This window comes from Gymnoscopelus microlampas, assembly GCF_963454915.1.
Source record: "Gymnoscopelus microlampas genome assembly, chromosome: 5".
Lineage (NCBI taxonomy): Eukaryota > Metazoa > Chordata > Actinopteri > Myctophiformes > Myctophidae > Gymnoscopelus > Gymnoscopelus microlampas.
In genome coordinates this window covers 28,483,848-28,508,625 of record NC_139942.1, presented here as the reverse complement: position 1 = coordinate 28,508,625, position 24,778 = coordinate 28,483,848, and the positions used below count along the sequence as shown (strand labels likewise).

The following is a 24,778-nucleotide window of genomic DNA, read 5'->3' as shown; positions in this document are numbered from 1 at the left end:
AAATCTAAATTGCATGCATATGATAACAAATCATATTTCATGACAATATCAGTGAAAATATACTCCTCTGCACATCATTTAAAACATAGGACTGTTCACTTCCCCACATTATGCCTAGGATGAATATTTATATATGTCTACAGGGACAGGTACAATCACAGTTGCAGATTGCAGCTAACTGCCCATAACATTATATCACAGTATTTAGTTCAGATTAGTCCTTGGAGCAGGTTTGTGCACATATACCCCTTTGGTGCCCTCACTCAGGGGCAGTTTAAGGTTCAAATGAAACAAGAGGTTGAACCAGCAACCCTTTTACCACAAAGCTTTACTAGCCTGCTAGTCCACTGGATTTTTCTGTCTATACCAGAGGAAAAAAAAGTTGTGATTAGCCACAATCTTAATCCGGAAAGTACACAATATATTATAAAACAGGTGGTTCTACTGTATCTGTGAACATTGATTACCAAAAACACAGCCCGGCATTAGCATTAATGCCATCATGATAGCCTACAGTACACTGTCTGAAAGTTGACTACAGTAGGTACACCCTAATCAAAGAAAAGAACACCATGTTGGGTACGATGAAATGCATATTACCAATAAAACCCTGTGTGAAAAATAATTGGTTAAAGTAGTCTAAATACATGGAAACATGACTAACTAGCTCAATAGTTAGTAAACCAAAATACTGTAATTTCATTTTTCATAAAGCATAGTTGTATCGCCTTTTGACCATCAGACAGCTTGGCCGAAACAACCCGCTGTATAATTCAAATATTTTATATTCCATTTCTGTAAATGCCATTAATATCTTTTTAAAACCAAAACCTTAATCCATTACTTTAAAACACTCAGCAATACTGTATTCATGTACATGTTTAAAACTAAAACATACTTATTTTAATGTTAGTTAAAAGATAGAAAATATGTCTAAAGAAACCAAATATTTTACCTGCGCATTGAATACCCATACATCTGGCAATACCCGCAGCACAAAAAAACCCTATAAATATATACACAGAACAATTAGGGGGAAAATATTTTGTTTCTGTTTGACTTTTTCCACCAAGCTGTAACTGTGCTTTATGTAGTTCTGTCCAGACACTGTTTCCAGTGCCAAAACGTTTTCTTTAGGCAGGTTGGCCATGAAAATACTAATTGGGTGGTATACCTTGTGAGAGTCATCAGGTATTGCTGCAAAGTCCAGCTTTAGCACACTTTATCGTCATTGCTAGCTTGTACAACAGGACCTAAGCTTTCACGACACATGATTTTAAACAATCATATCTGCTGCTCTGTCCAAATGTGAAAGTATGTGCTGTTAAATTGTATTTATCTAACATTCGAATAATAGACCATTTTGTTCTCAGACATCAGGACATTGAATTAGCCTTTTTATACTTTCTTCACAAATTTGGCTGACTAAAAATGGGTAAAGTACTGAATGTAAAGAAGAACCCACAATGCCCTGAGACTTGATGATTAAACTAATGTTAAGCACCTCAGTATGGTCTGGATGTTATATGTTGACATTTGTTTACAATGCTGTACATCAGTGTACAGTACAATTAGCACACAGAAGAGATTGTTTACACTGTACACAATTTGGACACAGCACTATGAAAATGAAACCAACCCCCTCACTCATAATACTTGTTTCATTAGGAGTAATGTACTGTATGCCCAATATTTATTGTTCATAACCAACCCTCAGTTCAAACACAATGAGTCACTGACATAGAAGGTATTTGATTATTGTCCAAAGGGGACCCCCTGTTGCTCAGTATGCAGAGCTTCGCTCCAACATCATTAAGACTGGAGGATTAATTCCCACTGTGGCCACCCACATTAAAACATGTATGTTTAGGTACTGTTAAAGGCTTTGTGTACACGTGTCCATCGAATGGCATGTATCATTATACTGTACATTCCCTACAGAACTATTCCTGCGCTTGTGAAAAGCTGACCACATGTCTGACACAACAGTCAAAGGACGAAAGGATGATGGATAAGGATGGGTGTGTGTGTGTGTGTGTGTGTGTGTGTGTGTGTTTATATATATATATATATATATATATATATATATATATATATATATATATATATATATATATATATATATATATATATATATATATATATATATTCTCTTAGGAAGGGACCGCACACTCCAATGACGACGGACAGGACTCGGTTAATGCTTAATTTATGCTTTATTCGCACAACGCGTTTCGCCGTGTTGGCTTCATCAGGTGCTATATGATTATATATATATATCACCTGATGAAGCCAACACGGCGAAACGCGTTGTGCGAATAAAGCAAAAATGAAGCATTAACCGAGTCTGAGTCCTGTCCATCGCCATTGGAGTGTGCGGTCCCTTCCTTATAGAAGCAGTAGGAAGGTTTGTCTTTATTATATGCATTATCTTGCCAAACCAGCACCTCTACCCTGGATTTGCACGAGAGCTACCTGACTATATATATATATATATATAGATAGATAGATAGATAGATAGATAGATAGATAGATAGATAGATAGATAGATAGATAGATAGATAGATAGATAGATAGATAGATAGATAGATAGATAGATAGATAGATAGATAGATAGGATAGGATGCGAGGCAGAGGCGCACTAAATTAGGCTGTGGTCACTCCACCGCCTGTTTTCTTAAACTATGAATCAGGACTCAGATGGGTCTATTGCTGGGACCCAACATAAGAATAGCAGTTTAAATGAGCCCTATAGCTCCAGGGTGAGTGTCTAAATTGATGACTTCCAAACCAGTTGGCAGCTTGTTGGCCAAGTAAAGATTACATTTTATTGCCTATAGCCTCAAGGATATGGGCTTGTTTATGTGCCTAAATTACTTGTAATGCTTAGGAGAGAGGAGAGGCTCAAAACAATCTGCCTATTTAAATTCATTCTATTTCAATTCAGCACCATGCCACTCCTTATAGGCCAAACCAAGGGTCGGCGGTGGGGTGTGAGTCAGAATAGGCCGGGGCAGGGTGGGCGGAGGGGTGGGGCCTGGTCGGCCATAGAACCCCTGCAACCCCTGCCTGTTGGGGTGATTGGGATTGTCTTGGAAACGGCCGTTGGGATTGTCTTGGAAACGGACGGTGGGATTGTCTTGGAAACGGCCATTGGGGTTGTCATAGTAACGGTTCCCATTGTCGTTGCCGTTGTCATAGAGTCGGTGGCTGTGGTGTGGGTCGGGGCTAGGCCCTCGGTCGGTGCACAGAATGACATTGCCGCCACCCTGCCTCCTCAGGGTGGACTCACGGCTGGACGAGGCTGCCGACTGGCTGTCGGAGCCTGCGTCGCTGCCAGCACCTGCCCCCTCCACTGGGGTGACCCTGATGGTGGTGACGGCCTGGGGGTGGGGGTGGAATGGAGGGGCGAAGCTTGAGTTTGGGGCAAAGGGCGAAGTGGGCTTGTTGGAATTGGGGTGAGGATTGTTGAAGTTAGCGGGGTTTAACATGTTGTTCTGGTGGGGGTTGTTGGGGTGCATGGGATGCAGGGGGTGCACGACATGAGGATGGTTGCTATATACACCTCCTCCGTCTCCGTCTCCTCCTCCTCCATCGCTCTCCATCTCGAACCCTGTAACACTCCTTCTGCCGTCCATCACGCCTCCATCCCGCAGCGAATCAGGGCTGTCTGTGTGTCTGTTGAGGTCGTTGGGGGCAAAGGCTGATTGGCGGAGAGATGCGCGTTGATCTGGAGGTTTCCAGCGCCAAGAGCCGCTGCCATCCGTACTGGGTGGTTTAACCACCGGTGGTCTGTGTCGGGACTCAGGGTGGGCGTCCACACGCACTATACTGCCGCTCCGCTCCAAACCCCCTCCTGAATAATAACATATTTACATTTATATCAACACAATTGAATAAAATGTTTAAATATTGCAATATGGCTGTGAGCAACAGTTGTCAAATTGGACAAAAAAACATTAGCATTTTTAAAACTACAAGCTATACGTTTTATGCCCGTTGGGCCAATATCCGACAGACAGAGAGCGGTAACGGCAATGATGTCCGAACCATAATCAGATGGTGGCACATCTAGTGTCAATTACGGTGTGCCCGCCTGCTTCAAACATCTTTATTGACCTTGTCAACCAGAAGGTGTCCTACCCTACATCATGGTTGAAATTTCTCAATGGAAGAGTAGGGAGACCACCTACAACCACTGCATATATATGTGCTAGTTATATATAGTGTTTCTCAGTGAGGGGCGGTACAGCCCCTCAGGGGGGCGTACAGAGTACACTTGAATAATATATTCAAGTGTACATTTTCTTCATTTCATCCTAGACTTTTTTTCATCAACGCTGCAGTGAAATGAGGCGTGGTTTCTGAATTGTGTGTAATTGCATGTTGTTTATTGGGATGATGATGGAAGATTGGCTAGATTTGTATGTGTTGAATGGGGTTTGTACAGGTGGAAGCATGTTTGGAAAGGCTACTGAAGCCTAATCTATACTCCACTGTACAACGGTGCTGCTTGACGATATCCTGACATCATACTGATATGATACTGACCACGATACTGACCATGATACTGACATGATACTGACATGATACTGACATGATACTGACCATGATACTGACATGATACTGACCATGATACTGACATGATACTGACCATGATACTGACCATGATACTGACCATGATACTGACCATGATACTGACATGATACTGACCATGATACTGACATGATACTGACATGATACTGACCATGATACTGACCATGATACTGACCATGATACTGACCATGATACTGATATGATACTGACCATGATACTGACATGATACTGACCATGATACTGACCATGATACTAACATGATACTGACCATGATACTGACCATGATACTGACCATGATGCTGATCATGATACTGACCATGATACTGACCATGATACTAACATGATACTGACCATGATACTGACCATGATACTGACATGATACTGACCATGATACTGAATTATGTATTAAGGAGACAGGGAAATGAAAGCATGTTTAGAGATACAGACACCCACCTCCTGTTGTTGCTCCTGTGGTGGAGGTGGGTGGGGAGGGGTCCTCCTGGTCTGTCAGGGCTCGGTAGCGGATGGATCCACTACAGCTGCCACCATCCTCCGACCGCGGGGAGTGGAGCAGACCCTGCTGCTTGGACAAGGCTATCACCTGACGCACAAGTATAAGGTTGTTAGATTATGAATAGCCTGGAGTGTGTGTGTGTGTGTGTGTGTGTGTGTGTGTGTGTGTGTGTGTGTGTGTGTGTGTATATTATTTAATACATATATTATATATAATGGGAGATGTAGTCGTTAGGTCATCTACGCCTGAGAATTGGACTCGATTTGTGACTTGATCTTGAATAAGTTAGTACTTTTCCACCATTCGTTTTTGTAACCATATGAGGAAAATCGCTGGAGTCATTTATTTTTATTTTTTTAACACACTTACGTGATAAAACAATGATCACGTAAGTGATATTACGTGAGAAAGAAACATGTATGTGAAAACATTTCAGTGTGGTTGTTTATGTCAGACCTCGGTACTATAAGGAGCTACCCAGAGCAACCACAGTCTATACTATTAGTTACTAAAGAGCTCCATGGGAGCTGTTTGAGATATAAGTGTTGACACAAGGCTCCTCCCGCCTGCTCTCAGATTATCTCAACCTTCCTTCTAGCTGTGAGCTCAGACACCCAGCAAAGTACTGTAAATACTGAAAACCAAAAAAGAGCAAAAATAAATCTCTCATATAATGATAATACATCTTTACGACAATAAAAAGTGGGGGAAATTTTAATAAACACACACCCACTCAGGTTTCCCTCGTGTGAAACTAGGTCAAACCTATTGCGGCATGGTTGCCAAATAATTGCCAAAGCAGCAGCCCACAGATTGAACGTGCTGCACACAGCTCATCTGTTCAAATTCTGCTCAAATTTAGGATGATAATGAGAATCAAACATTGTTCACTGCAAATTGAATGTTGGTTTATCTCCTCATCTCCATCTCACCGAATCAAGCCAGCATCGAGGGCACATTGATGTAGAGGGAAAGAGCCACACGCTTTCCAAGTAGATGATAGCAGCGTGCTTCACAATGCACTTATTCACACACAGCTGGAAGATCTAGGTATGTGCATGCAGCTGTACTTTTGATTCAAAAGGGAACTCTTCCATGCTCAAAATGCATTGAAGAACTGAAGACAGGAAGACAAGGATACCAGGATGTTTTGTTGCTTTGTTTGTTTGTTTGTTTGTTTACCTCAGCTTCAACTTGAAATCTTGTGTTTTTACATTCAGTATTTACTGCGTATAGATCATTGGTTCTCAAAGTGGGGTTCGGGGACCCCCAGGGGTCCTTGGGGGGGTACCAGGGGGTCCCCAGCAAAATGAGTTAATAAAGAGTCACAATCATTTGAACCCCTTTATCCATATTTTATACTTTGCCTATTCAAAAATAGCAAATATACAAGCACATAGCGCGGCTAGTGCCGCTTTGAACAAAATATTATATTAAGATAGGGGTCCGCGGCCAAATGCATATCATTTTGGGGGTCCTTGACAAAAAGTTTGAGATCCACTGGTATAGATACCATGATGCCATGAATTCTCTCAACAAATGCAATTAATTTCTAGACGGCTACACAGGTAGACATACAGACTGACAGACAGACAGACAGACAGACAGTTTCACCTGCATGAGACGAGGTTGTCCCCCTGCACTGAGTGGTCTGCAGGGGAGGTGGGCCTTCTCAGTCACTCTTAACCACTTCTCTCTCACTGAACCGCCCCCGTCCACCATACTATCCTCCGATTCGCTCTCCATGTCCTTGGGGGCGGGGTTATCCTCCTCGGGAATGTGAACGAGTTGCGAGGAGCCGGGCCGAGGCTGGATAGACACTCTGGCCCCTCCGGCCAGTCCGCCGCCATTTCCATTGTGCACCAGGTGATTATGATTGGCCATGGGCACAGAGCTGGCAGCCAGCATCATGTACTGAGCTGGGATGTGGGCTCCAGCACGCATCTCCGCCTCCAGGCCCGTGGCTGAAGGCAGATAAGTCCCAGCACGGAGCTCTGCCTCCAGGCCCATGGCAGAGGGCTCGGAGGAGCAGCGCAGCTCCATGTTCCTCTGAGGGGAGGAGGCAGAGGTGGGCCGAACACCATCCATCAGCTTCCTGTTGTCGTTCTTGAGCTTCCATTGGCTGAGCAGCTGTTTGGAGCGGGTGGAGTCCATCGAGGCATGGATGGAGGCATGGCGCCGAGGAATGCGACCCTCCTCCGACGATGAGCCTCCATGGGACCTAATCGCATAATCCAGACAATTATTATCAATATCAACGCTGACAGAGCGACATGTGAGGAGTCAAATAAAAGTCAACTTTATCAATATTTGGATAGTGCATTCACAAGTGCAAAAGTAACAGCTGAAGAGATTTACAGGTGTGAAAAGGCATGGAATAATTTGCTTAAGCTTGTGAAAAAACATATATTTTTTAAACTACCGTATAGTGTGTTAAATGTTGCAAAACTTGAATGTGAAGACTTGATTTACCAAAACATTTCAAATCACCAGTGAACATTACCGTGGCAAGGTGCTGCTGCTGAATGTCATCATGTTGTCATGGTTTCCCAGTGGACTGGGTGGGCTTATCACCTCTACCTCGGCACTGGCCCTCTTTAGATTTAGATTGGACTCTCTGTAGGAAGGCTCTCGGTAGGAGGAGCTTCGTGTCAAGATGGGCTCAGATTGGTTGGACAGCATGTGGGAGGAGGTCCTTGTTAGGATGGGTTCCGGTTGGCTGGGAGCCAGGGTGTGGTGCCCTATTGGGAGGAGATATAACAATATAGGGGGTAAATATTCTATGGCAGCAGGTGATTTTGCACGTGGAATTGAATATGTACTGTATTCCAATTAAAATCTTAAATTATTACTAATGGCATATTTGGGGTGGGGATATTATTTATTAATAATGATCATAATAATAATAATAATCCTAACTATTAGGAGCATAGTGGGCAAGTACCATTAATACAGCTCCTGAGGAGCAGTTAGGGGTTAAGTGTCTTGATCAGGGACACATAGACTGGGTCGTGGTACTGTACATGGTGCAAACTGAGGACCTTTTGTTTCCCAGGCTTCTGGATGATGCCTTGTATGATACATAGATAAAGCAGGCCAAGGAAGGTCAGAACTGCTAGCTGTTGAACATTTCAGAAACTTCAGTTCCAAACTACTTGGTGCAGGCGTCGGAAGTCACCTACATGATCTGAATGTATCCATAACCTGCTCCCCTGGCACCATGTGTTGTTTTCGCTAGCGTGGCAAGTGTGAAAACTATTGCTGCTGTTACGTTTTGTACGATAAAATATAATTGCACATTTATAATCCCTGCATGCATTTACCTTGGTGACTGTTGCTAACAGTTGATTGGCTGACATTGGGAACAGAGGACAGAGGGGGCTCTCTCAGAGTAGGGGTTGCTGGTCGGCTTCTGGAACGATCTTCACTGGGCTGGAAATTCCCCACTGCATACACACCCTTTAGGCGCGCGCACGCGCACACACACACACACACACACACACACACACACACACACACACACACACACACACACACACACACACACACACACACACACACACACACACACACACACACACACACAGAGATACACACAGATACAAGCACACGGACAGTAGCATAAGCTGTCACTCATAACCTTGGACAAGCCTGATTTATTATACCAGAGGTTCGGGCCAATTTGAATATAAGATTTTGCGTCGTGGTCCAGCGCAGACGCTGCTGGTGTGAATTGGGCATAAAGGTGGTGCTGGTGGAAAGGCCATGGGGTCATCAAGATCAATGGACAGACTGTCCTACTGCACAGAGCCCTGCCGCAGGACTCAAATGCTTCAGGGTTGCTTTGTAGCTTTTACAGCACGACATTATTAGCTCATTGGCAAAAGAAAAAAGCTAGATAGAGGAGAAAACCGCTGCATTTAAATGGACCATTTAAACACTGCTTTGAAAGGTGCACTGCGTTTTGAGTCTGGAAGTGTGTACTCTGTAGCTTTGTGTGCATATGCATGTGTGTGTGTGTGTGTGTGTGTGTGTGTGTGTGTGTGTGTGTGTGTGTGTGTGTGTGTGTGTGTGTGTGTGTGTGTGTGTGTGTGTGTGTGTGTGTGTGTGTGTGTGCGTGTGCTTCGTGGAAGTGGGTGTGTTAGAAGAGCGGAAGTGCATGTGTGGGAAGTGCTAAATATAGTGGTAGCAGTGGTAGTCTCTACAAAGATAATTTTGCCATCCAGCTCTACTCTCAGTACATTACATATCATTACAATGACTTTGTGTTATTATGTTGAAGAAAATGACATAGGATTACATTGAAGAATAATCCATTTTACACACATTTCTGATGCGTAGCAATGTGTTGTGTACAGTAGTTGTTTTTTTAGCAGTTTGTTTTTTTGCGCCAGCTCTGTATCTCGAATGATAGAAAAAGTTACAAAATAATCCGAGAATAATACATATTGACATATTGTTTTTTACTAGGTCCCGTAGTGTGAAATTAGTTTTTACTATAAAGTGTTTTTTTTTAATAAACAACGATGGATAAATAATGATATACTGTATGGCCTCTTATCCTGGAGTCATGTAATAGTAATCATTCCTCTCACATACGTATGTGTTTCCAATTGGTAGGAGAAACCTTTTTTTTTGCATTTGACACTTCTAACTACTTTATTTTCCTTTCGGAACTTTGTTTGTGCAGTGGTTAAAAGACAACATACACACACAATACACAGATACCCAGGTCACTATAAAAACACTAACTACCTAATAAAAATACAGTACTTGAAAGCATGATATATTCAAATCCATATGGAGCAATTCTGTATGTATATAAATAATATAAATGACTAGACCATACCCGTCGGGGGATATGAGCACCTACGCTTGTTTCACGGATGTGGCAACACCGGTGCTTGTTTCACGCACATGATTTGGCAACCCGGGAGCCAGCGAACACAAAAACGCTAATAAACAGCTGGGGAAAGCGAAAAACGGGCTTCGGTGTTCCGTGCACATGGTAATGGTCAATGGCTGTGTGCAAATGCAGATCAATTGCTCCAGCCACTGAGGAGAACCGGGCAGGAGACATTTTGGTCACAGAGGCACGCACAGAGCTTTGTAGAATTATAGGATAGGATGATAGGATGGGATGATAGGATGATAATATGCAACCTATGAGTGTACTAGGGTCCGTCTAGTGGGAAGGGAGTCTGTTGTTAAACAGTCCAACGTCCTTCAGGGCATTGGTTCTCAAAGTGGGGTCCGGGGACCCCTAGGGGTCCTTGAGGGAGTTCCAGGGGGTCCCCAGCTAAATGATTGACTAGGCACCAAATGGACCCTTATGGGTCTGTAATTCTGAGAGTGTACAAATGGAACCAACGGGTCCATTTGGTTCCATTTGTACACTCTCAGAGTTAAATTAACATAGATTTTACAATATAAATTGGGGTCCAATAGAAATGCCATTAAATGGGGGTCCGTAGCCCTAATGCATGTCAAACTGGAGGTCCTTGAAATTTAAATGGTTGAGATTCACTGCTAGAGCTGTAAAAAATCTTCTCTTATATAAAATCTTCCTGGTATATCTTTTCAAATGGGGGTCCGCGGCCTAATAAGTGTCAATTTGGGGGTCCTTGACATGAAAAAGTTTGAGAACCACTGCTTCAGGGTACTGTACTTATGTAGACATATCCTTCCAGTTTTGTGATGTTGGCAGATGGCACAATGGTTGTTGACTTTCATCCATATCATTTATGTGCTGAGCGAGCCATGCCCTTTTGAAATTCAATGATCAATAACTTCAAAACTAAATAAGATATCAACAAGCTGGATGTCATTTTTGATAACCTTTGTCCAATAATAATCCACAGAACATTTGGTAGCAATCAAACCTACAGGTTAGGAGGAGGATTATTATGTCAAGATTGTGTCATATACATTTTAGTATAGTTATTGTGACGCAAATTTGTAGAGTGATGATAATAGATTGATGTCTGAAGCAAGTTTTGTGTAAAGCAGACTAGTATGGATAGGGTATCTACAGTACAGTATTCAAGAAAGGTCTTTGTATATTATCAAGAGCTATGAATGAGCCTTTGGGTGTCCCATCCTTTCAAGCTTAACATAGAGTAGAATCTCCTCTATTCACTTATTATGTGTTGGAGGTAAGACATGTTTTCATTTAAATCGATTAAGGCACCTTGCCAGTAAAGTCCATAACATGCACAGACAGTATTAGCATCTAGACCGACTCTGAATAAGGCTGTGATGGGGGTTTGAATCAATAGTAGTATTGATCCCCACTTAAGTGTATCAACTATTTGTAGTTATCTTGGAAGAGGACCAAAACATGGCCATGATTCACAAGAGACTGTTTGCACCTGTTACATGAATCACACTTAACCCAATAAAACCGGGAAAGCATCTGTGTAACCACTTTAGCCATTATTTTATAAATTGACTATTCAAAAATAGCAGATATACAAGCTCACAGCGCGTCACTTCGTGCCGCGATATGAGCTTGTAGATCTGCTATTTTTGAAAAATCTTGAAAATGTGTGCAAATCTTTGAATATACATTCTTAAGCGAACATTTTTAACTCAAATCTTTGCTTCTGGGTGTCCATGGAGCTAAATATTTTGAGATGGGGGTCGGCGATAACCTGACTCCACCAGATGGAAGAAGCTTGCTTCACACATTTGGACAGCATAGAATCAATTTCTGTACCAGGAGGGTGACTGGGAAACTTGGGGTTCTGATTCTGAATGAAATGCCTACATTTATTTTAAGATAAAACTGAGAAGGAAGGTCAAAAGTCAAATTTCTTTGAGAGCTCTGAAAAGGACATAAAAATCCCTTTGTTGTATACATCACTTTTTTTGTGATTGTTACATTATTTTGCCAAAAGTGGAAGGTCAATTCAGAGCATGAGGATAGGGACAAATTATTATTTAATATAGGGGTGAGGATGGAAGAGCTGTGAAGGCTAAAATGTTTTCTGAATTAGAACCACACTTTCTTGGAATTAGAGGTGAAGTTAGCACCCAAAGGAAGTTCAGAGCAAATCAGCGACTGAGGAGAAAGCTTGGATGAGGATAGTTCCATATTGACCCATGATGGACATCCCAAGCATTTCCTTTTTTACAATCAACCCAATGTAATAGTTTATAGATTATTGCTTGCAATAATGGGCAATGTTGAGCAATGCCAGTCTGCCAAGACCTTAACCACTGGTTATTTTAATATTATATTAAGGTTATGTACAGTATACTTGACTTAAAGTGGCACTATGTAACTTTTTTTGTATGAATAAAATGTAATTGTGTCCAATCTCTATGGTAGATTATGTTAATACAATATAATTTATACTGTACAATTGGGGTGGTTGTATTTTGTCTTCCTACTCTTCCATTGAGCTTTAGATTGTGTCAAATGCCATGTTTCACCTAGACACAGGATCTGACCTGATGGTCAAGATTCAATTTATCCCCTGAGCAAGCAGGCTGGCTCTATTAGCTCAATGGTAAACATTTCAGGAAACCTGGTTCAAATCCGGGGTAGAAGAGGAAAGTTACATAGTGCAGCTTTTAGGAAAAGGCAAGTTTATTAAAGTGGGATTTCAGTAGCTTATTAAAAAGAAGGTACCAAATTAGCTAACTGAATTTCAGGCAGTCGGTTGTTCTAAATAACGACCATTTAAAGTCAATTACCAGGTAGACAGCAATGGCTCCTCCCAGAAGCCACCCACAGTAGACATCAACCGGATGGTTTCTGAACTGGATCATCCTTGTGAGGCCGGCCATGATAGCCAACATGATGAAGGAAAACACCAGGAGAGGTTTCAGCAACTTAGAGGAGTCTGTCAACACTGCGTTGAAGTACATCTGTGGTACAAATGTACACACAAAGACACAAATACATCAGTACAAGCACAAACTCATAAAAACACATGCACAGACAGATAGCAAGAGTGTGTCATTCAGTTTAGTTGTCCATCTATCTCAAGTCCCTTTTTATCTCCGCTAGGCCGTGTGGCCGGGAGGCGGAGATTATGTTTTCGCTCCTGTGTGTGTCTGCAACTAATCTCAATCTTTACATGCACAGTTGCACACTCCCATTAGGCTCCCAGAAGGCTGGTGACACAAAATTGGCCTCATGGCGGTGCTATAACAGGCTGCTTTACGTTATAATAACGCCTATAACTCTTGAACCATAGGTCATACAATCAAAAGAGATTTTCCAAAACTAAAACAAATCAGTGAGTCATGTGGTATGTGATGTGTGTGGGTGGGCTGTGAGACTCGGTAGGTGGAGATGCGCATGGACTCTGATTGACTATTGACTACAGGAGCGTTTGATTGCAAACAGAGTACCGCTGAGAAGATAAAAGTCTCAGTTTAACTTTCTTCTGGACTGGAGCATCTTATCTTGCGGTACGTCACTCAGGGGACGGGATGGTGCCATTCGCAGTTAATTAGGACTGCTGGTGATGAAGACAGCTAGAGAGGGGGATATAGCTGTGTTTGTGTTAGGAGGACACACACACACACACACACACACACACACACACACACACACACACACACACACACACACACACACACACACACACACACACACACACACACACAGGGGCAAAAACATAATCTCCGTCCCTGGCCTGGCATAGGCTGAGGCTGAGGCTGAGAAGTGAATATGCAGTGGAACTGAGGACAAGACCAGTCCAAATGGGTCACGTTTCTGCTGAGTCATATTGTGCACAGCTTGAGGCTGAGTCAGAGAGTCAAGAGAGAGGAGTGGGTGTGAGTGTGTGTGTGTGTGTGTGTGTGTGTGTAAGCACAATGCATTTTCAGAAAGGCCTGTTCTACCTCTGACATGATCTTTGTGCTGCGTTAGATGCAGGAGAATGCCAAGGAGCCTTCATCAATCTGGCTGCCGCAACAGAACTCTGAAAACACGTGGCATTGCACACATACCTCTGATCACCAAGTTTTCTGGATCATAATAAAATTCAGTGTGGCACTAACATTTCTTAACATTCAATTCCACAATGGCGTGTATAGCGCGTGTGACTCATTCTCCTCCCTTTCCCTGTACAGGTTGGAGTGGAACAGGGTGCTACTAGCTCCATTGATCTTCAATCTGTTTCTGGCAGCCGTAACCATCCTGTCACAACTGAAGTAAAGGACCCAAGTGCAGAACACACAGGCAGCAAACAGAGGTTAAGGTACAAACAGTCTTTACCGAAGAAGGTCAGGTAGACAATATAAGTAAGCCCAGGTAGCTGACTGACTAGCAACAAGCTAAACAGACAGGGAAGAACATTAACAGTAGCAGCTGGCATGAAGGAGTAACACTTAACAAACAAGTGCTAGACACGGTGGGGTTGATCTGAACAGCAGTGGGACTGCAAACTGCTAAATTGGACCCCCACTGGAGACGAGAATGAGAGGATGAGACCAGCAGCGAGACAATCCCCTATATACTTTTCCTTATCCTCCATCTCCTGATCTGTGAGGGAAAACAGGCACCACAAGGCGGAAAGGATCTGGGCAGAAGGTCTATCCTACAGTCACAGGGCCAATGGGGAGGCAGAGTTGCAGCTCGCCGATGTTTGAAGACTTACTCTAAGTCAGAATAAGCAAGAGGGGACACTTGTGAGGTCAGAGAAATCTCCAGGAGTAGCTGACGGGCTCTGAGCAGACCTAAGTCATTTGAGACAAAATGGCTCTCGCCCTCAACAGAACCTGTGGGCCAGGAAATTTGAAACCAGTGGTGGGTCAATTATATGTAGGGGAACAGAAACATACGCCCCTTAGTATTCAAGGGAGTGACGAGGGGCAGAGTGGATGGAAATGAGCCAAGTACGAGTCCAAGTTGTCCTGAGGGCATGGGACTGATTATTTCAGAAGAGATTACGTTCAAGTTCAGTATAAGAGGCAGAAGATTTATTCAATGTAATTTGTCTCTCCAGTACCCTCGCTCTTGTGGGTGAACCTGGTCTTTTGCTGCCTGACTCTGTATCTAAGAGGGGTATTGAGCAACTTGGAAACCAACATACCAATCAATGAAATGTATTACATCAAAGCAGACTCCAACGAACTCCACTCCAATCACACCTATAGTCACCTACACCTACGTATCTCCCAGCTCTACGTATACTCACATACCCCACTGCTCGAGCTGCGGAAAGACGTGGATCGTGGAGTGGGCTTCATAGCCAACCTCCAATGCCACCACACACAGCCTCAACATCTCACAACTACAGTCATGGAAGTGACGTCACAATAGGAAACAATTAATAGTTGGGACAATTTAAGTTCAGGAGGAAAGACCACACCTGAAGATGATGCCTGTAGACAACTCCTCCCCTGATACCAACGATGAGAAGCATAATACCTAGCCCAGCAGTCATTGTGCTTCATTATCTCACACATTTCCACCGCCCCGTTCTCCAACCTTTCTTTCTTTTTCCAGTTCTTATCCCTCCATACCTGTGCGTTTCAATCCCTCTTTCTCTTTCAGTTTCCTGAAGGGGGGTCTCCATTATCCATCAGCAGACATGCGTCCTGGACTCTCAAGATGCTCACGGTCAAGACCCTCACTCCTCGTCCTTCCATCAACCTGTACAACCTCTGCTCCTGGACTCCCAGACCTTCTTCACCTAACCACTAATATCATCACCAGAACCAGAACACTTTGTAACTAGAAAAATCACACCTGTGTGAAGGTAGCGGCGCCTTTGATATATTTTGGCATAGATATGTGTTTCTACTAGAGAAACAATATTAAATCTCTGTAAATTTATTTCAAGGCTTCCAGTGGCACTAAATAGTGCCATTGGAAGCGAATCACCAAATGCATTCCAAGGTAAGTGGCAAAAACTGATCTGTCATAGCTGATAGAGTGGGTACCTAAAAAATAAACTTTGTGTGTGCGTGTGTATAAATGTGGTACCAGAAAGATATGTATGTGTTATGAAATAATCTATACAATTTATAAGCCATACCCAGAGTGTTTATGTTCCGGACTTTTACAGTTTCTATAAACCATCTAATTTTGTATTCATGATATAATATTGATGTCATGAATAGTTCCCTTGCCTGACCAATCAGAACGTTGACGGGCCTGACCAATCAGAACGTTGACGGAAAAGCCAGGTATAGAGCAGGACCATCGCCGTTAAAAATACATACAAAAAAAGAAGGGGGAAAAGCATGAGAAAATAAAAATATATAAAAAAAAAAATATGAGAAAATAAAAATATATACAAAAAAAAACATGAGGAAATAAAAAATAAACCTTGACATCATAGTGATGTCATGAATAGTCCCCTTGCCTGACAAATCAGAACCTTGACGGGCCTGACCAATCAGAACCTTGACGAGCCTGACCAATCAGAACCTTGACGGGCCTGACCAATCAGAACGTTGACGGAAAAGCCAGGTATAGAGCAGGACCATCGGCGTTAAAAATACATACAAAAAAAGAAGGGGGAAAAGCATGAGAAAATAAAAATATATACAAAAAAAAACATGAGGAAATAAAAAATAAACCTTGTGTATACATGTGGTACCAGAAAGATATTTATGTTTTATGAAATAATGTAAACAATTTATAAGCCGTACCCAGAGTCTTTATATTGACCTTAGTGTTATCAGCAAAGCATCGTGGTCTTTTGCTGTGTAGTATGAACTGTACAGAGATGGATGTGCAGTGACTTGTCCGTTGTTTCGGAAGTACGCGTGGTCTATGTGTCCTCCCTCAAAGTGGGTTGCTTCTTGTATGAGTTGAGTGAAGCCTAGTTTCTGAAGAGATTCTGATACGTGGTTGTTGGGGTTTTCACCAAGGCATATGTTGAGATCACCGCATATCAGAGTTGTTTTGATTGGGTCGATTAACTGTGTCAAATTCTGGAGCGAGGATGTATGTCCTTTGCTTTTGTAGACACTGATTATTATGTCTATGTCTGGCTAATCCCTTGCCATGTCCAATACTGTTTAGATGGAGTGAAAACCCATCAATCTGCAGAGATGGGACATAGTTGTTGTGTGTGAGCCATGTTTCACTGAGGCATATAATGACATCATAGTGATGTCATGAATAGTAACATAGTGATGTCATGAATAGTGACCAATCAGAACGTTGACGGACCTGACCAATCAGAACGTTGACGGACCTGACCAATCAGAACCTTGGCGAGCCTGACCAATCAGAACGTTGACGGACCTGACCAATCAGAACCTTGGCGAGCCTGACCAATCAGAACCTTGGCGAGCCTGACCAATCAGAACGTTGACGCAAAAGCCAGGTATAGAGGGCTAATATCCGCTCTATACCTAAAGGTATAGAGCGGCTAGCGCCGCTAATAATATCCGCTCTATACCTAAAGGTATAGAGCGGCTAGCGCCGCTAAAAAGTGCTCCTCGGAGCACAGGTCTCCGCCAGGTCAGGTACGTTATTCTGGCCTCCTGGTGGTGCTATAATAGGCCAATGTGAAAAGGGTGCCATTTATTCTTAGGTCTTTCACGGCAATCAGACACTGCATTCATGATTTGAGGCATTTTGTTCCAAAAATGTGTTTTGCTAAATTAGACCTTCTGGTGGCGCTATAACAGGCCAATGTGAAAAGGGTGGCATTTCTTCTTCTGCCTAGTGGGAATGTGCGTGTGAAATTTCACGGAAATTGCAAGCTGCGTGCATAGTTTGAGGCTTTTTGTTCAAAACGGTCCAATCCTGCAAACTTTGGAAGCCAACCTTAGCCAATGAGGATGGAATATGGGAAATCGGACAGATCCGTGTTGATCACGTGACTATAGAGATACTGTGTACCGATTTGCATGACGTTTGGATACAATCTGTAGGAGTAATGTAAAAATGCACAAATAGGCCTCCTGGTGGCGCTATAACAGGCCCATGTGAAAACATTGGGGCAGAGGTTCTGAATTGGCATCCAGGGAGTGTGGGTGCACAGTTTCGGAGCGAACGGGCCAACGGTGCCGGAGATTAGCTGGTAACACACAGACAGGACGGACACACAGACGGACGGACGGACGGACGGACGGACGGACGGACGGACGGACGGAGGGTAAAACATACTCTCTCGCCATGCCTTCGGCCTGGCGGAGAGGCCGAAGGCCGAAACAACCTACAACTACTGGCGGTTTATTCTTTTTATTCTGTACCAAGTAAGTGTGTGTGGGGGGGTGCGAGACAGGTGCGTGTGCATTCGTGTGTGCGCACTCACTGAGATATAGACAGCAGCAAAGGCCGCCAAAGTGGCGTGCTGTGAAGGAAAAGACTTCCTAAAAGAAATGAGAGAGAAAAGACACACACAGTTAGACAGATAGACAGACAGACAAGCGGAAGAAGCAGAAGAGAATAAAAACAGGGAGGGAGTAAGTGCTTGAGACAGAAAGACAAAGCGTTCTTTATGGTAATGATAATGCTAATGATCATGGTGAGCGTGCCTGTTAAGTGGCCAGACAGGAAAGGACATCTGAATATTCATCAGCAGCAAAGTCACTTTCAGTGCATCTGAAGAGATTGTACAAAGTTCGGGCATGTATACGTGTGGGTGTGTGGTGTGTGTGTGTGTGTGTGTGTGTGTGTGTGTGTGTGTGTGTGTGTGTGTGTGTGTGTGTGTGTGTGTGTGTGTGTGTGTGTGTGTGTGTGTGTGTGTGTGTGTGTGTGTGTGTGTGTGTGTGTGTGTGTTTGCATGCAATTTACAATTAAAATTAAGGCCTTTAGCAGGTCTACACTATGCAGAGCGAGATCAGAGTAAGTGGCATGAACCCTAGTCAACAAACGACAAGGTAAAATGTTGGTCACATAAGTAGAGAGCAAAGAAAAACAATTTAACTGCTTCAAAGAAACTAGAGTACCAGATAAACATCAAACCTAGCATCTGTCTAAACAACATGTGCCTGCATGTTTTCACGTGTGTCTGTTTGTGTGTGTCTCTACATAGTCCCTCACATTGATGGCAGTGGCTCAGGAGGTAGAGCGGCCGTCTTGGAATCCGAAGGTTCCAGGTTTCGATTCCCGGCTCCTCCTGGCTGTGTGTCGAAGTGTCCGTGAGCAAGACGCCGAACCCCTAATTGCCAATTGCGGTTGGTTGGTACCTTGCATGGTTTCCTCCGCCATCGCTGTGTGAATGTGTGGGTGAATGTGAAGTACGTTGTAACACGCTTTGGAGAAAGGCCCTATATAACCTCTCAGCTCTCACCATTGACCTCTCACATTATCAAGGAAGTTAGCTAATTAAATTGCATGTACAGGTCAGCCACGCCAACAGCCTGGTTCTTATTATCAAAATGTTTAGCTAGCCTTAGATACTCAAATCAACTGCCAAAGAAGGAAATACACAGTAAAATGCATGTTCATGTTTTCAGTTAACATGATCATCATAACAATGGTGCTTAACAGAGAACCAGAGACAAAGCATAGTGCTTACGTGTTTATGTGTAGTGCATACCAAGAGCAGACTGGCAAAGAATGTAATGATCCATGACGACCAAGAACTCCCTCCTTGCACGCTTTTCCCCCTCAAAGGTTCATTTACCATGTGGATGATTTGATTGATCTGTGAACAAGCAAACAGCTTGTGTGTCCACAGAGGCCAAGGATGTTTTTTGACAGTATGTTAATTAGACAGATGCTACTGTAGGTTTGATGTCCACCTGCTATTCTAGTTACTTGCAGTCACTTTCAGTCACATTTACACACTAGGCTTGGGAGATACTTTATATCACGATTTGTGGCAAGATCACCATATGTATATAGACACAGGCTGATGACACACACAAACACACACACACGCACACGCACGCACACACACACACACACACACACACACACACACACACACACACACACACACACACACACACACACACACACACACACACACACACACACACACACACACACACACACACACACACACACACACACACACACACACACACACACACACACACACACACACACACACCCTTACCTCCCAGCATTGATGAGTCCTATGTCCTGTCCAGAGCAGATGTCTTCAAGTATAAAGGCTTCTTCACAGGTGGACATGTTGATGTGTGTGAGGTTGGGTTTACACACATCTAACCAGTATGGAGTGTGTTGACCAGTGGACAGCTGCAACACATCTGTGATCAACGCTGTCACACAGAGGCCAAAGATATGGACACCTACAAAATACAATTATAATTTCATGTGATTAAAGTATCACATTACATGGGGCCAATTGTCAGTTAAGATTATTACACACAGTACAGAGATGTGGACATATTATGGACAGAGAAACTATAACATTTAAAATTCCCCAATGTGTCTTTAGCAGTGTTTTATCTCAGTGAAAGTTTCAAATGCATGTTATTTTCTGGCCCTGTGATTGTAAAACATATTGCACAATGCAGCTTTAAGCCATTAAAACCGGGAAAGTGTCTGTGTCATTTCAGGTTTTAGCTATATACATAGCAACAAAAGGTTTTCAAAATACTCTTAGGATTTAGAACAGTGGTTCTCAAAAATAAAAGATCTACAAGCTCACAGCGTGTCGCTTTGTGCCACGCTGCGGGTTTGTACATTTTTTTTGTACAAGTTTTTTAAAAATCTTGAAAGTGAAAAACTTTTTTTTACACAAATCATCTCTTCTGGGGGTCCCTGGCACAAAACATTTTCAGATGGGGGTCTGCGGCCAAATATATATGGGGGTCTTTGGCACGAAAAAGTTTGAGAACTACTGATTAAGAAGACATTTTGTAGAATTAGCCTCAGGTCTTCTTAATGGCTTAATATAGGCTGGCACAATGTAAAGTATATGAGAATACGAATACACCTCAGATATGTTGTTTCTCCCCTGGGAAATCGAGCTGCAGATCCGACATGGGAAATCAAATATACAGCAATATCTCCTACTGCATACTGCTGACTGTGTTTAGCTGATCTTTTAACAACACATCCCAGTGGTGGTATTTGAAGCCTTGTATGAGGTGGAGATTCCTCCTTGCCTATCGTTTAGCCCACCATCAGCATTCTTTCTTTGGCTTTTGGTCATTTACTCACCGAGTGATGAAGTTACCGCATTGGTTTGCCTGTTGGCAACACACACCCAAGCTATGGGATCACAAAAGCTTGTGAGACTTATAATGACGAATAATGGTGGCTGTCTGTAAATGATCTTTTACCTATACTGTTACCTATAGTGTCTAACAAAACTGTTCCTGATTCATATTTAGGCGGCCATGCAGGTGCTCAATATGGATTAATTAAATGGTTTTCAACCAATGTCTCTCCACACTAATGTATGTCATGTCATATCCTGCAATTCCTGCTACTGCATTATCTGTGTGTCTGTGGCTACATCCTGTATAGTTGATTCCCTTTGTTACAATTAGTGGCAGGGGACAAACATGGAGTTTTGACAAACATAATCCCTTGTCAACATTACCAGATGCCTGGTTTTCGACCGTTCAGTAGAGACGACCGAGTGTTATAATTCATTGTGTCGATGAAGGCTTTAAAAGTGCAAACTGCACTACTTTGACATGATGATGGAAGCAATATCTGTCTCCTCTCTCTATCTTTACTATTTTCTCTGCAGATGTTCAAAAGTACTTTGCTACATGAAAATTTGACCTGTATGTATGGTCTGCGGTTGTTTGAGAAACATGGGTTTAAAATGGCATTTGCGTTCTTTTTTTTTTGTTTACAAGTCATCATGTTTAGATGGCCGTAAGACAAATACTATCTACTACTGTATCCGCAATGTAGTCCACCTACACATTCCTCTGGCCCACCTAAGATCGGCACCGCTATTGCCCCAGGTGTGTAAGTACAGGGCTGTCTACTAACCTATGAACCGAACAGCTCTGCGGATGTACGAGTTGAAGTTACAGCCAGCGGCATTGATGTTAGCCTCAGTCTGAGTGGCAGGTGATCTCTTGGCCAGATAGCAGTACAGAATGGCCTCTCCTATCAGAATCTAGAGAGACAGACAGAGACAAAGATAAAGGGTCAGAGAGAGAGAGAGAGACACTGATGGGGGAGTTCAAAATGTGCCACAGTCAATAGGTTTACTAGTTATAAAGCATGTCAATAAAGGCCTATTAGTAAGGAAGGAAAGGAAACAGGTTGATTCACAGTTTTCCTCACAAAATACCAATGTAGGCCTCTGTGTAAGTAAGGTGTGGTATTCATACATATTGGACAGAAAATGTAAAAGACCATACTGATGGCCTGGCATGTTTAATCCATTGACTACAACTCAAGGTGTACTTGGCAATCGTAGACAGGAGGGATTTCAGAAAAAAGGCCTTCTATAAGGAGGTTAGAGGCATTTGGGGGTAAAAGTTGGGAACAAGGCCATTTTACATAATTCAAGGGTGCTGAATCAGAAAAACACTGTTCCCAAGCAAAATTCTTAGTGCTTAACCTCCTAATTTGCATATCAAAATGGCTGCCGATTTTGAAGTATTTCTTAAATAACTCTATAACAAAGCAATCAAATCTGACAAATAAAGTGTATATATTTATATTCTGAGGGTCAGACAATGTGTGGAAGGTATTTATAATGTAATAAATGTAAATAATGTAAATAAATATGCAAATTAGAGGCTACTATTACAGAAAACGGTTTCGTACTTAAAGTGATCCATCCGCATCCCCCTTATTTTATTTTATTTCTACTTATCTGTATTTTTACCATCCTTAAGATATCTAAAATACATATTTAGATCATGGAAAAATCCTGGTACATTTGGCCCCTGATGACCAAAAAATAAATTGCCCCCATGTATAACTCACCCCCTGAATGAGTTAGAGCCACAGAACTGGTACTGATAACTGAACACAAACTACTTTCAACACAACTATATAGAGTGGGATGGGGATGGCTATAGGTACACTTAGACGGCCAACAGGGACTAGCTGAAATGTATTAAGCCCCGCCCCTCTGTGTTCCTATTGGCTGGGCTTTAAACAGCCATAACTCCAATTCCCAGCATCGAAAACCTATGAAACCTCCTAGATGCGCTTAGACGGCCAACAGGGAAAGGCTGAAATTGTTTAAGCTATGTAGCCTAACTTTTCAGTTGATTGCCATACAGGCTTGTGTCCCCCCCCCCCACCCCCGATGGGCCCTGCCTAGTACAGCCTAGTCCAGCCTATTACTGCCTAGTCCTAGGACTAGGCTAGACCTGGGTGTACTAGGCTTTACTGTACTAGACTCTGCTGGGCTCTAATAGTCTGTTTTCAGCTCTAGCAGGCTTTGCTAGGCTGTACTTGGCTTTATTAGGCTATAGAAGGCAGTACTTTACTTTGGCCTACAAATGTTCATGCAAAACTATTGGTGGTGCACACACAAACTATTGCCCGTGTACACAGTGGTTAATCCCAATGGTCTGAGTATCTACAGGGCTGACAAGGGACTAGCACAGCCTAGTACAACCTAATAGAGCCTAGTACAACCTAGTCTTAACTAGTCCAGTCTGTTCCATGCTAGTATAGCCTACAGTATATCGCCGTCCCCTAGTCTGTTCCATCAAAAGGCTGGACTAGGCTAGACCTGGGTGTACTAGGCTTTGATGTTGTAGTCTCTACTGGTCTCTAATAGACTGTTTTAAATTCCAGTAGGCTGTGCTGGTCTGTACAATGCTATATTAGGCTGTACAAGGCAGATCTGTACTATGGTCTACAAAGGTTCATGCAAAACTATTGCTTGTGCACACACAAGCTATTGCCCGTGTTCACAGTGGTTAGTCCCAATGGTCTGAGTATCTACAGGGCTGGCAAGAGCCTAGGACAGCCTAATAGAGCCTAGTATAGTCTAGTACAGCCTAGTACAGCCTAATCTATCCTAGTCCAGCCTTATCAGTCCTAGCATAGCCTTGTACCCCCTCCCCTATTCTGTTCTCCCAAAAGGCTGGACTAGTCATGGGTGTACTAGGTTGTACTATACTAGACTCTACTGGTCTATAATAGGCTGTTTTAAGCTCTAGTAGGCTGTGCTAGGCTGTACTAGGCTCTATTAGGCTGTGCAAGGCAGATCTGTACTATGGTCTACAAAGGTTCATGCAAAACTATTGCTTGTGCACACACAAGCTATTGCCCGTGTTCACAGTGGTTAGTCCCAATGGTCTGAGTATCTACAGGGCTGGCAAGAGCCTAGGACAGCCTAATAGAGCCTAGTATAGTCTAGTACAGCCTAGTACAGCCTAATCTATCCTAGTCCAGCCTTATCAGTCCTAGCATAGCCTTGTACCCCCTCCCCTATTCTGTTCTCCCAAAAGGCTGGACTAGTCATGGGTGTACTAGGTTGTACTATACTAGACTCTACTGGTCTATAATAGGCTGTTTTAAGCTCTAGTAGGCTGTGCTAGGCTGTACTAGGCTCTATTAGGCTGTGCAAGGCAGATCTGTACTATGGTCTACAAAGGTTCATGCAAAACTATTGCTCGTGCACACACAAGCTATTGCCCGTGTACACAGTGGTTAGTCCCTATGGGTTGAGGATCTACAGGGCTGACAAGAGCATAGTACAGCCTAATATAGCCTATTAGAGTCTAGTACAGCCTAGTACAGCCTCATCTATCCTAGTCCAGCCTTATCAGTCCTAGCATAGCCTGGTACCCCCTCCCCTATTATGTTCTCCCACCAGGCTGGACTAG

The 24,778-nt window shown here is 43.0% G+C and overlaps 1 protein-coding gene across 1 annotated transcript in view; it reads right to left on the bottom strand.

The window, feature by feature from the left end:
• Positions 1-2,933: 2,933 nt before the first annotated feature.
• The window catches only part of plppr4a (phospholipid phosphatase related 4a), a gene marked incomplete at both ends in the record, with an annotated part of 33,287 nt that continues 11,442 nt past the window's right edge, over positions 2,934-24,778 (bottom strand). Inside the window, 9 exons of the mRNA XM_084056830.1 lie at positions 2,934-3,856; positions 5,050-5,197; positions 6,725-7,331; positions 7,614-7,851; positions 8,434-8,569; positions 12,812-12,985; positions 18,349-18,406; positions 20,104-20,299; positions 21,966-22,095. Of these exons, the coding sequence (XP_083912956.1) occupies positions 2,934-3,856; positions 5,050-5,197; positions 6,725-7,331; positions 7,614-7,851; positions 8,434-8,569; positions 12,812-12,985; positions 18,349-18,406; positions 20,104-20,299; positions 21,966-22,095 (2,610 nt within the window). The remainder of the gene's footprint in view (positions 3,857-5,049; positions 5,198-6,724; positions 7,332-7,613; positions 7,852-8,433; positions 8,570-12,811; positions 12,986-18,348; positions 18,407-20,103; positions 20,300-21,965; positions 22,096-24,778) is intronic.